At 38.0% G+C, this 13756-nt stretch overlaps 1 protein-coding gene across 3 annotated transcripts in view; it reads right to left on the bottom strand.

Annotated features, from left to right (window-relative positions):
* PLPPR5 (phospholipid phosphatase related 5) overlaps positions 1 to 13756 on the bottom strand; it is a 143630-nt gene that overhangs the window by 89637 nt on the left and 40237 nt on the right. For all 3 annotated transcript variants that reach the window (XM_055585010.1, XM_055585011.1, XM_055585009.1), the window contains exons 2-3: positions 9631 to 9763; positions 3460 to 3710 (exon numbers count right to left, since the gene is read on the bottom strand). In XM_055585010.1, coding sequence (XP_055440985.1) covers positions 3460 to 3710; positions 9631 to 9763 — 384 coding nt within the window. The remainder of the gene's footprint in view (positions 1 to 3459; positions 3711 to 9630; positions 9764 to 13756) is intronic.

Genomic DNA, 13756 nt, shown 5'->3' with positions numbered 1-13756 from the left:
TAACAACTCAGTGATCAAATTATCCCCACAGCCTTAATTAAAGTCAGATGCTAAGGGAGAGTTCGAGTTCCTTCATTTTATTTACTAATCCACAAAGAGAAGCATCAGGAAAATGCTCTTCAATTCTTATTTGCATACTTCCTAATAGGGCTCATTTATTTTTATTTATGTGTTTATATATGTTTATAACACCTTCACCACAATAAACACATATATCTCTGCCTTAATACAGCAATAAGCCTATTTCCACAGAGAATATTAAAAATATGGCTGTTTTCTCCTACTCATCTACATGTAAAAATTCTGGCAAGCATTTCCTGTTGAAAACCCCAACATTTTTATTATAAAGTTTTCCCAAGGTGTCTCCAGTGAAGCTGGAGAAAATATATGCATGTGTATAGGTTCAAATATAACAGCCAATCCTGACTGTACTGCCTCAATTTGCAGTAGGAGTTATATTCAGGGTTGCCATAGCAGCCACCCACGCCCACACACACACAAAGAGGTGGTGGAAAAGAGAGAAAAGCAGTTAGCAGAGAACAGAATCTATTGTTAAAAAGACAGCGGTATCTTTCAATGTAATTACAAGCAGGAATCCTGATTTTTAGTCTGAACGGCTGTTTAATGATAGATTTCTGAGTGCTAGATTGTTATTACATTTTTTTTTTCTCTAAACATATCTACCACCTGAACCTCTGGTTTTAACTTTTATGGATGCAGAGGTTATATAGGACCAGGAGGGAATTCAGCTAACCACACACACATTAGGGCTGTTGCTGCTGCTTAGTCGCTTCAGTCGTGTCCAACTCTGTGCGACCCCAGGGACTGTAGCCCATCAGGCTCCTCTGTCCATAGGATTCTCCAGGCAAGAATACTGGAGTGGGTTGCCATTCCCTTCTCCAGTGATAAAGAATCAACTATTACACAAATAATAAAAATAATAAAGAAATTTTAAAATAAATAAGAACTAGTAAAGTACTGAATAAATAAAAGTAAAGCACTAGTGCCTGGCATATACTACATGCTCAATAAATGTTTGCTAATATAATCATTATTGTTAAAACATCTCCAAGTGTTTATTACAGACTAGGACAGTGTGTGCGTGTGTGCTCAGTCACTTCGTTGTGTCCGACTCTTTGAGACCCCATGGCCTGTAGCCTGCAAGGCTCCTCTGTCCATAGGACTTTTCAAGCAGGAATATTGGTGTGGGTTGCCATTACTCCTTCATGGGATCTTCCCAACCCAGGGATTGAACCTGTATTTCCGGTGTGTCCTGTATTGGCAGGTAGATTCTTTACCACTGTGCCAACCTGGGCCCAAGTCTAGACTAGAGAAGTGTGACTTATAATTCAGACATAGCTTAAATAAGTGCCTTTAAGTAAGTTGGTAAAACAAACAAAAAAACAGATAAGAAGTTGCTAAACAAATGCCAGCAGACACACCATTTTGGCAGAATAAAAACACCAGGTGTTTCACTACACCAACACACTCACTACCACTGGCATACCCTGATTACACAACAAAATCTATATTAGTGCTAAGATAATTATATATCAGTATTTGGTGTCTGAGAGTATTCTGGAATTTGTCTCAAGTCACTGGCTTGGTCACATATCTATACACAAGATGTGTTTACAATTAATGTGTGTTAGTTCCTTAGTTGTGTCTGACTCTTTGCGACCCCCTGAACTGTATAACCTGCCAGGCTCATTTGTCCATGGGATTTCCCAGGCAAGAATACTGGAGTGGGTTACCATTTCCTACTCCGAGGGATCTTCCCAACCCAAGGATCAAACCCAGGTCTCTTGCATTGCAGGTAGATTCTTTACCATCTGAACCACCAGGGAAGACCTTTACAATTAATACCCAGATACAAATACAAACATAAGACTTAGATGTAATGACAAGGAAAGAAAAATATTTTACTGTTCTTGATTCATACAAGTTTTAAATCTTCATATTAAGGCTAACTGCTCCACCTTCTAGGGGAGTTGGAACAAAGAGTCAAGCAATTTAGTGACTAAGAAAGAACACACATGGATTAGAAGATTTTATACAAGTCTAGAAGTACCTTAAAATGTGTAGCAGAAAGCAAAACTAATGGGCTAAAGAAAATCAGGGGCAATTAGAGGAACAGTGTTGGAAGCAGTATGAGGGTAAGAAAAGAGTTGTAACTGGAAAATTGTACAGAAGAGAAAATGGATAGAATGATATTTGGTCCTTAATGCTATAAAAATTTTCCTGATAGGTTTTCTTTTAAAGTCCAAGAAGTGAATGGTAGAATTAGTTTGGCTTAAACATTTTAAAAATGTTAAAACGCACACCCTTATGACCTCCAAAATGACTCAGCCATTGTGAGTATTATATAGGATGCTATAGTTCCACTCTTAAATTGTCTTTTATCTAGAAATCTTTATTTCCAATATCAAGCAGAGGTGTCACAGGAAATATTCTGTCTTTTAGAGATAAACTGACAAGCTTATATTAGGAACATTAGAAACATTTCCATAAACGAATAGCTCTTTGAGGGGAAAAATAATTCTGAGTTTTTCCAAGCAATTAGAAATTAGTCAAATTTGGCTTGACGTTGGCCCTGAGATCTCTTGTCAATGAGCTGAAATCAGAAGTAGTTATTAGCACCATTTACTAGGAGAACTCCAAAAGGAAAAATGTTCTGCACTTCTTACTGGAGCTAAGAAAAAGTCTTCAAAGAACACTTTTGGAGTGCAACTTTATAGCTTCAAGGCAACCTCTGGTGATAGAGGGTAAGAATGATGGATACAAACACTGGGGACAAGAGCTGCCTGCCAAGGCTGCTCTTCCTCCTACTCCTGCCCATCATTAATGCACTCAGCGGTGACCACTTCCTTCCACCTAAACGTCCTAAGACAGCTGCACTTACGGTCTGGCTCTTACCACTAGAATAATGGCAAATACTCAAGAATAAATAAAACGTGTATAATTTTTAAGGGCATTTTAGTTAGTTCTATAACAAAATACTAAAACAGTGGTTGAGATACTAAGATGATAGAGTTACCAATAAAAAAGAACTTTCTAGAAAAAGAGTGCATCTTTCCCTACCTTCACCAGAGAACACTGGAAGTTGAGTAGGCGGCAAAGAGGCCTCGGTAGTTCTCTTAATTGCACTATTATAAGTTTATAAGGACTGCATAGGACAAATTTGTTTCCATTAAGCCCTATTTAATATAAAGACAAACATATTCTCAAATGGAAATGCTAATGGCTATATTTTTTAATACAACCAACTACCCACACATAATCTCATGAGAGTCAACTGACTTAATTTTAGTCACAGTACCAACAGCTATTACTAAAGATAAATTAAATGGCCTGCAGAAAACTGTTAATGTGACTTCCATTATGGCAGGGAGAAATAATTTCTACTTTGGGAGAATTACCAGAAAGACAAATTAAGAATGGCTTCTAATCCTTACTTACTGTCAGATACATAGCTGCATAGACACTGAGAGCCGCTTCTTTGGATGGAAAAGTCTTCCTTGCTCTCATGATGAGATCTGGGTTGCCTGTGCAGGCTTCTTCCCCACTGATGAACTGCGTATATTGCTGACACCCAAGTGCCGTGTAGTTGGGTTTACACAAGGCAAGAAAATGGGGAGCCAGGTTTCCTGTGACAACTTGTCCAGCATTTACAAAGATATCTGTTGCAAACAGTCCAAATGTATAAATTCCTGAGGAAGAAAAACACACCATTTTAAACCCTTTGGTTTGTTGTGGTTCAGTTTACAATAAACCAACATGGAAATATTTTAGAAACTACAGAATAGTTCATACACGTCCATACATATGGTTCCTTCCATTTCACTCCCTCCAGCTTCCCCCTTTGCTTTCTGAAGTAGTAGGAGTGTTAAATTATTTAACATATTGAGTTGTCTGCCACTGGCTACATTTTTATGCATGGCAGGTTTATAAGACATAAGATAAAAGAAGAAAATATATTCTAAGACTGTGTTTGGGTAACGTGATTTTTTAAATGGAAACGTGTTTCCCTTGAGAGGGTTCAGTCTATCACCTTCTACTAATGTTAGCAATCTTTCTTTTTTCCCTATTTTTGAATATCTTACTAACATAATACAGACCAGTCATCTCCCTTTAATTATACCTCTTAAGCCCATTCTAACTAATATTAACTCAGCTGGAGGTGCCAATTAGCAAAATCCTAGGCCATCAGTTTTAAAAAATCATGTAACTGCTAAGTCCCAGCTTATCTTTTATGTACTGAGTTTCAATTTCTCAAGTTTGGGACAATTTAGTAAATAATAAAGCAATTAGATTATAATTTTTAAATTATCTTCACAATATTAAAATTTACTTGCTTTGTTTACCTGAACATAAAAAATTAAGTACATAAATTTCCCCCCTTTCGTAAGGAATATGTCAATTTACTCAAAAACAAAAACTGTTTTCTAAATTCAATATAATTGGCCACTAATGCCAAAACTTATCTCTCTATTTAGGTAAGAAAGGCAAAACAGATTCTTTGGTGTCATGGTCAAACTTCCAGCTACAATCTACAAGGATGTGGTATTAATGTAAAGAAATCCATTCTTTTATAATTTTTGATAATAAAATCCATCAAGGACATTTTAAAACTATACCAAAATACTACTTCCCAAACAGCTGGTTCATTAAAAAGGCATATAATTCTATTATGATAATTAGATGCTTTTTTCCTTTGTCATGCATTTCTGGATTGTTTGTTTCCTAAGGCTTTACATAATTATTGACTGTTGTGTTGCAAATCAGCAGGAAAAAATATTTTTCCAGGATTAGATACATGACTATCTTTTCATTTTCAAAGTATTATATAAGATTATAAAAGGTTCTAACACCCAAATCCGCACACAGCAAAGCTCTATGTGTATATAAACCACAATGAAACAAAGACCTTAGTTCCTTATTGAAAACATTTACAAGGAAGAGCTTTCTTTCCATCTTACCAGCATTCCATGAGTCATACAAGTCAATGTTATTAAAATCAGAAATTTGGCAGAGGCAGAGAAAAAGAAGAGAATGAAGCTCAATAAAATGTCATTGTATATACCCTCACCTTTCAAATCTCATGGCCTAGCATGGGAACCTAAATGGCAAGCGTTCATCTCTCTTCTCTTGAAATCTAGGCTAAGATGTACTCATTTTATTTAACTAAACCATTCTTTTATCTGGTATAATAAGTTTTCCTGTCTAGAGAGGAATATTTGATAAGGATATGGAAATGTCTCTTGATATTTATAAAGCTCCCAAATGTGCTTCAGAATTAAAATAGTGCATCAGGCCCAAGTCCAATATTGAAGTTGTCTACAAAGATACTTATTTAAGTGAGATCCCATGAGTGTATCCTCCAGATACACTGGAGTGTGACCTCCAGAATAAAGTCACTAAAAAAGAGTGATGTCCTAGTCTATAGTAATGCTTTTCTTACAAGCTTCCCTTTTATTATAGTAAACTAGAAACATCCAAATCATGATAAACAAGGAAATAAGAAACAAATCAAGTACTTCTAAATATCTTTTAAATCACATAAGTAAGAAACATGCACAGGCTTAAATGCATACTTTATGCCATTCAGGCAGAGCTTGTTTTATTGAGCTTCACTTTATTGGACTTCATGAATAATACTTTTTTTTTTTTTTTTTTTTACAAATGGGAGGTTTGTGGCAACCCTGTGTTGAGTAAATCTACTGGCGCTATTTTTCCAATAACATTGGCTCACCCTGCGTGTCTCTGTCACATTTTAGCAATTCTCCCAATATTTCAAGTTTTTCATTATGATTTATTTGTTATTGCTAATCTATGGTCGTTCTTTGGGTGCAAGACATACTGTACCCATATAAGGCAGTGAACTTGATAAATGTGTGTGTTCTGACTGCTTTACCAACTACTCATTCCCCTATATTTCTCTCCCTCTCCTCCAGCCTCCCTACTCTCTAAGACACAATATTATTGAAACTATGCCAATTAAAAATCCTATAATAGCCTCTAAATATACAAGTGAAAGGAACAGTCACACATCTCACCCTTAATCAAAAGCTAGAAAGGATGAAGGTCCATGAGAAAGGCATGTCGAAAGCTGAGATAGGCTGAAAGCTAGGTCTCCTGTGCCATTTAGCCAAGTCATGAATGCAAAGAAAAAGCTCTTTAAGGAAATTAAAAGTGCTATGCCAGTGAACACACAAATTATAAGAAAGTGGAACAGCCTTACTGCTGATTTGAAGCAAGTTGTAGTGGTCTGGACAGATCCAATCAACCACAGTACTCCCTTAAGACAAAGCCTAATCCACAGCAAGGTCCTAACTCTCTGCAATTCTACAGAAGCTGAAAGAGGTGAGTAAGTTGCAGAAGAAAAGTTCAAATCGAAGCTAGCAGAGGATGATTCATGAGGTTTAAGGAAAGAAGTCATCTCCATGGCAGGAAAGTACAAGGTGAAGAAGCATCAAGTGCTGATACAGACGCTGCAGTGTTATTCAGATGACCTAGCTAAGATCATTAATGAAGGTATCTACATTAAAGAACAGATTTTCAATGTAGATAAAACAGCCTTCTATTGGAAGAAGATGCCACCAAGCACTTTCAGATCTAGAAAGAAGAAAATGCCTGGCTTTAAAGCTTCAAAAGACAGGTTGACTCTCTTCTTTGGAGCCAATGCAGCTGGCGAATTTAAGGTGAAACCAATGCTCACTTACTATTCTGAAAAGTCTAGAGCCCTAAAGAATTATGCTAAATATACTCTGCCTGTGCTCTATAAATGGAACCACAAAGTCTAGACAACAGATTATCTGTTTATAACATGGTTTACTAAATATTTTAGGCCCATTGTTAAAACCTGCTGCTTAGAAAAAAATATTCAAGTTTTTACTGCTCACTAACAATGTACCTGGTCACCCAAGAGCTCTGATGGAGATGTACAATGAGATTAATGTTATTTTCATGCCTGCCAACACAACATTCATTCTGCAGGTCATGGATCAAGGAGGACTTTTGATTTTTAAGTCTTACTGTTGCAGGGAAGAGCCAATTCTGATTCCATGTTGGATCTGTTTCTTTGATTTTAATCTTCACTTTTCATTGTTTTTTTTTTTTTTTTTTTTTTACTATATCACACATAATGATCTGTCTCCAGGAACCCTACCCCTCTGCCTTTATTAGAGACAGTCTGACCCAGTCCACCTGTGAATGGCTGCACAGAAGAAGAAATTAACATATCCCCTATTTTGCAAGATAAATACCTTTTTACTTTACTTTCTCACCTCTTTTCCCTCTCTGTTCTATAACAGACGTTGGCACCCAGACTCCAGTAAGATGGTAATATTGAGATATTAGTCTGCCATCTTCTTGGTCAGCCAGCTTTCCAAATAAAGTCATATTCCTTGCCTCAACACTTGCTTTCTTGGTTAATTGGCGTGTTGTACAGTGACCAGAGTGAGCTTGGTTTTAGTAACATTATTATTTAAGAAGTACATTTCATAAATTTGTAGCTGCCATAGATAGGGATTCCACTGATGGTTCTGGACAAAGGGAATTTAAAATCTTCTGGAAAGGACTCACTATTCTAGATACCATTAAGAACATTCATGATTCATAGGCAGAGGTTAAAATATTAACATTAATAAGAGTTTGAAAGAAATTGACTTCAACCCTCATGGATGATTTTGAGGGGTTCAAGAACTAAGTGGAGGTCTAGAACTGAGCTCAAATATCTTAGGAGGTATGCCTGCATATTCTTTAGAAATATGGGTGCAAATGAATAAAAAAAATTTTACTTAAGTAGGCATAATATAATTTAACAGAATTTAGGAAGGTTCAGTTTCATCAAAAACATTTCAGTTCTAAGTATATTATTGCTTATTTTGTTATTAAATGATTCTCATGCAAAGATTAAATGAGTCAAGAATACAGTATTGATGTATGTGACAAATATAACTTCTAAGTTTTATGTAAAAGTTATCCCTTCAACAGTATAACTGAGAGCTATTGGGATATATAAGTGGATGGCAATAAAAAGAACACTCTTAGATATGAAGACCTTTCATCTCCAGAGAGCTTTAAAGTCATGATGACATCTGATTAGTCTTTAATGGGCTTTTATATAGATTAGGTGATCTAAGCACAGTGTTCACAAAACTAAGATCATGGCATCTGATCCCATCACTTCATGGGAAATAGATGGGGAAACAGTGGAAACAGTGGCAGACTTTATTTTGGGGGGCTCCAAAATCACTGCAGATGGTGATTGCAGCCATGAAATTAAAAGACGCTTACTCCTTGGAAGGAAAGTTATGACCAACCTAGATAGCATATTCAAAAGCAGAGACATTACTTTGCCAACAAAGGTCCATCTAGTCAAGGCTATGGTTTTTCCAGTGGTCATGTATGGATGCGAGAGTTGGACTGTGCAGAAAGCTGAGTGCCGAAGAATTGATGCTTTTGAACTGTGGTGTTGGAGAAGACTCTTGAGAGTCCCTTGGACTGCAAGGAGATCCAACCAGTCCATTCTGAAGGAGATCAGCCCTGGGATTTCTTTGGAAGGACTGATGCTAAAGCTGAAACTCCAATACTTTGTCCACCTTATGCGAAGAGTTGACTCATCGGAAAAGACCTTGATGCTGGGAGGGATTGGGGGCAGGAGGAGAAGGGGACAGAGGATGAGATGGCTGGATGGCATCACTGACTCAATGGACATGAGTGTGGGTAAACTCCGGGAGTTGGTGATGGACAGGGAGGCCTGGCGTGCTGCGATTCATGGGGTCACATAGGGTCTGACACGACTGAGCGACTGAACTGAACTGAACTGAACTGAAGCACAGTATCTCCACAGTCGTCATTTGATCCCATCAATATGAGAAAAAGATCGAAGGGTTATAGTATCCTTAATCTTAATACTAATAAGAATTTATCCTAAATGTTGTTTAATATATACAGTTGTATTTTTTCTTATTTGATAAAGCCAGGAAATAATAATCTATATTAAGTTTAATTGTTCAGTTAAAAACTTGCCTTGGCCAAATGTCTATTGGATTGAGATGATTTTCAGTAATTTATCAATATTCATATGTGTTAGTGCTAGAATCTGAGATTTAAAGTATCATTAAATCTTGTCCCTGAATAAAATCACCAATACAATTTTGTTGGTATTACAAAAAAAAAGCAACAATTGAGAAGTAGTTCATGGAGTGATACTTATTATAATTAACAAATACAGCATTTATTTGTTCAGCTATTCTTTTTGTCTTTTGTGACATTCAGTAATCAACCTAGATCATCATTTCTACCTAAGCATTGTTTCTGAAATTTAACAAACACTAAACCATTTCTTTTATTTACATAATTTTTAATTTCTTTCAGAATATTAAATATCCAAGTGTGGTGGGATTTTTTTTTCCCTTAAAATAATGTGGAAATGACACCATGAAGTGGAGTTTGCAGAACAGGAGAGAAAATAATATGAAGTGTTTATTTTAAAACCAAATAGACACATTTCACAGAAAATATAACCTAATATTTTCAAACAGTTAAAATGCTGGTCATTTTAAAGGTTAGCTTATACATAAACATTATCTCAGAAACAATAAAAACAATTCAGTGAACACATACCAAGAAATCGTACAGTTCTCCTCACCAGTGGATTTATATAGCAACAGTCTCCAGTTAAAATAGTTTTCTCCTGGTTTTCAAAATCCCTTGTGGCCAGTTGTAGGCAAAACACAGCAGTTTCTCCAACTATTATCTTGCAAGGAAATAAAAGATAAAAGAATATTAGAATTTAACCAGAATAAATGCAGAATATTTCTACTTTTAAAAAATGAATAAAAAGGAGTTCTTTTGAGTGGTAACAATCTCAATATAAAGCTGAACCATATTTGGTTGACCAAACCTTTTTATTATAATCTCCCCCCATATATATAAAACCCACATTTCTCTTAATTCAAAAATGTATGAAATTAATAATGGTATGGGGTAGGGGGTGGGGTGGGATGGAGGTCCAAAAAGGAGAGGATATATGTATACATATAACTGATTCACTTCATTGTATGACAGAAACTAACACAATATTATAAAGCAACTATACCCCAATTAAAAAACATCACCCAGCAAGGTACTAAAGCAAGTGTCATGTGTCATAATAATATTGATGAGGAAATTAGAGCTTGAGGAGGTTAAACAATTTGCTCCCCATAAGGCCAATCACAAGCCAGACAGAAATTTCTGACTCAGTCCTCAATCTTTTTGACTCAATTTAATACCATGAACAACCATACTAGAAATAAGATTATGAGAAAAGAAACCAGAGCCAATAGCACATCTCCTAATTTCATTGTTTAGGTTACTTTTTACGTCATCTTATCAAGGTTAAATATAAGACTATATGGGGACTCCCTGACACCCACTGGAGAAGTGATTTTGGGGTCTTTGTGAAAAGCAATATCTATGATTACAAGATATTCAAAATTCAAAGTGGGAGGTAGACAAAGAGATCACAGGAGATCAAGTGTTTGACTTAATTTTATCCCAATATGTATCCCAATAGCTATATGCAACAGATCATGAGGTATCTCTGAATTTTTATCCTTCCTTCTGTCTCCTTTTCTTCTACTATATTTCTTCTTACAAGTATGTGAGGGTTCAAGGTTTAACCAGAAGATGTTGAGCTGAATTAATTTAAAGGAATCTAGTCTTTTCTGTCTGGTGAGGCACAACTGAATTAGGAAAGGCTAGAGTCTAAAGCTTTCCAAATCCTCCTGAAGTTTTTAACTTTGGCAAAGTAGAGCAGGTTTGTGACAAAACAGTTCATTCAGCCTAAAAAGGAACAAGAGGTATTTTTTACAGGTTCATCAGCTGCCACCAGGGCCCTAGGAAACACTGACAAATAGACAAGCTGAGTGTCTGACATCTTATCTCCTGTTCTGAATCACTTTTTTATGGCCTACCTTCCTCTCTGCTTCTCCTTGAAAGTTACTGAGTTTTCAGTTTCAACTTTTCCCAAGTCTGTTTTGTCCAGTTCAGTTCAGTTCAGTCTCTCAGTCGTGTCTGACTCTTTGCGACCCCATGAATCACAGCACGCCAGGCCTCCCTGTCCATCACCAACTCCTGGAGTTCACTCAAACTCATGTCCATTGAGTCGGTGATGCCATCCAGCCACCTCATCCTGTCGTCCCTTCTCCTCCTGCCCCCAATCCCTCCCAGCATCAGGGTCTTCTCCAATGAGTCAACTCTTCACATGAGGTGCCCAAAGTATTGGAGTTTCAGCTTCAGCATCAGTCCTTCCAATGAACACCTAGGACTGATCTCCTTCAGAATGGACTGGTTGGATCTCCTTGCAGTCCAAGGGACTCTCAAGAGTCTTCTCCAACACCACAGTTCAAAACCATCGATTCTTCAGTGCTCAGCTTTCTTCACAGTCCAACTCTCACATCCACACATAACCACTGGAAAAACCATAGCCTTGACTAGATGGACCTTTGTTGGCAAAGTAATATCTCTGCTTTTGTCCAGAATGTTTCAAATTCTAACATTCTATCATCCACTCCACATAATCAGCTGACTGGTGCTCTGATTCTGCCCTCTGCCTCCTCCTCTGCAGGGCAGGTATCATGGTGTCTCCACCGACAGGTTGGCTCCATCCCACAGTACACTGAACCCTGAGCTCAGTCTGTTAACACACTACAGTCCCTAGACTGTAGCAGACACCCAAAAATTTTGAGTGTATGAATTAATTCATCCTCGCTAGATCAGAGGTCTTCATCTGCCTCTTTTACTTGATTCCTAATAACCAACATTTTCTGCCTTGTTCCTGCAGTGAAGGCTCTACCCTATATCCTAGTTCCTGTAACCAGGCTCTGTGTGCTTAGTTTCTGACTTGCTTACCCATTTCCAGTTACCAGACTAAAAGCTGCCTTGTTCAGGCTACCCTTCCGAGTTTTCCTAATGATAACCTCTTGCTTGTCTGTATCTCTGCACATTGCACTTTTCTGAGTTTTCTGTTTATGTCTTGAGCATACCTGACAAACAGTCAAGGTCAATATTATTTGGCTACCACTAAAGTGTGTGTGGGTTAGTTGTTCAGTAGTGTCGGACTCTTTGCAACTCTGTGGACTGTATATCCCACCAGGCTCCTTTGTCCATGAGATTTCCCAGGCAAGAATACCAGAGTGGTTGCCATGCCCTTCTCCAGGGGATCTTCCTAAACCAGGGATTGAACCCAGGTCTCCTGCATTGCAGGCAGATTTATCACCACCTGAACCACTGAAAGAATCCCAATCAAACTGGATTAAGAAGAATAGGGAATTTAATCTAAGGTTGGCGGGTTATCTCAGAACCTAGTGTTGTAACGCACAGGATTGGGTCCAGGGTTGGAAATGTCTCAGGAGTCCAGGCAACCATTCTCTCAGTCTCATTCTTCTTTTCTGGAGTTACGCTCTCACCTCAATTCTCTGAATGTCTGACTCATTCTTGTCTTTCTGCAATCTGCGTCTCCTGCCTCTTAGTGTATATGAGTGCCCCAGCAGGCTCCAAGAACTCTGTGTTGAACATGTCAGCTCAGTTCAAGGAAAATTCAACTAATTAGATTTACTGAACCCTGAGTAAAAATTTCTGGAAGGTTCAGCTTGAGACAGGTGTCTCTTCTGGTCCAATTAATCAAGGTTAAGAAAGTGTGATATGGTGTACGAAAACTGCCTTGAGGGTATAAAGGTTAGTTTTCAAAGAGTCGCAGTGATGTCTACTTCAAACTCCCATCCATTATACCTTGCTGGACCTCGTCCCTGCTAGCTCTTGCCTAGACTAGCAATTTCCATCATGTTCTCTGGATACTGTGTTTTGTTTGCATACCTGGACTTTACCTAATCAAATGCATGTGCCTAGGCCCTAGTGTCTGCTTTTCTTTAGTGGGTATGTCTACTTTCCATGCTGTAATTCTCCCTCCCTCACTGTGATATCTCTGGGACTCCTCAACCAAATCATATTCTTAACTTCCCCCATCTCAACTTCCTAAGTCAAAACTCCCACTGCTACAACTCTCAGATAAATTCAAGTAATGAAAATAACACAATTCTTATTATGATGAATACCTAGATGCCTCTGAGTTAAGGATACTGCACTGATCTTTAAAGAAGGGTTTATAATCCAGTTGGGTGGACACAAAATGAAACTATGGTGGAATGCTGTACATGCCGAGTTTTGACTGGTGTGGATAATAAGGGCCAGCAGAACATTTAGGAAGCGTCACTGACTCACTGAAGGCATCTATAGTGGCCAGGAAATGTGCGCCACTAGCGTCTCTGCTCTGGGAGGGTTTTGGTCTGATGGTTCCCGTTGTCACTCCTTTGGATTAATTACTGAGTCACAGGTTTCCCAGATGGTTCAGTGGGTAAAAAAATCAGCCTGAAATGCAGGAGGCTTGCAGGAGACGCTGGTTTCATCCCTGGGTCGGGAAGATCCCTGGAGGAGGGCCACTGCAGTATTCTCATCTGGAGAATCTAATGGACAGAGGAGCCTGGCAGAGAATACTCCATAGGGTTGCAAAGAGTTGGACACAACTGAAGTGACTAAGCATGCATGTGACTGAGCACTGCTTGTGGGCTCTTCTAGAAATGGCTAAGCATGGTGGGGGAATTCAGGTGAGTCTATTCCTCCGAGATGTGACATAAAGACTCCCCACAATTCTGGTCAAAGTTTTCTTGGAACTATGCTGTATCCTGAGGTGCTTCCTACCCCATCCTTC

Source organism: Bubalus kerabau, chromosome 6 (genome assembly GCF_029407905.1).
Source record: "Bubalus kerabau isolate K-KA32 ecotype Philippines breed swamp buffalo chromosome 6, PCC_UOA_SB_1v2, whole genome shotgun sequence".
In the NCBI taxonomy this organism is placed as follows: Eukaryota; Metazoa; Chordata; class Mammalia; order Artiodactyla; family Bovidae; genus Bubalus; species Bubalus kerabau.
This window is presented reverse-complemented; position numbering and strand designations above follow the sequence as displayed.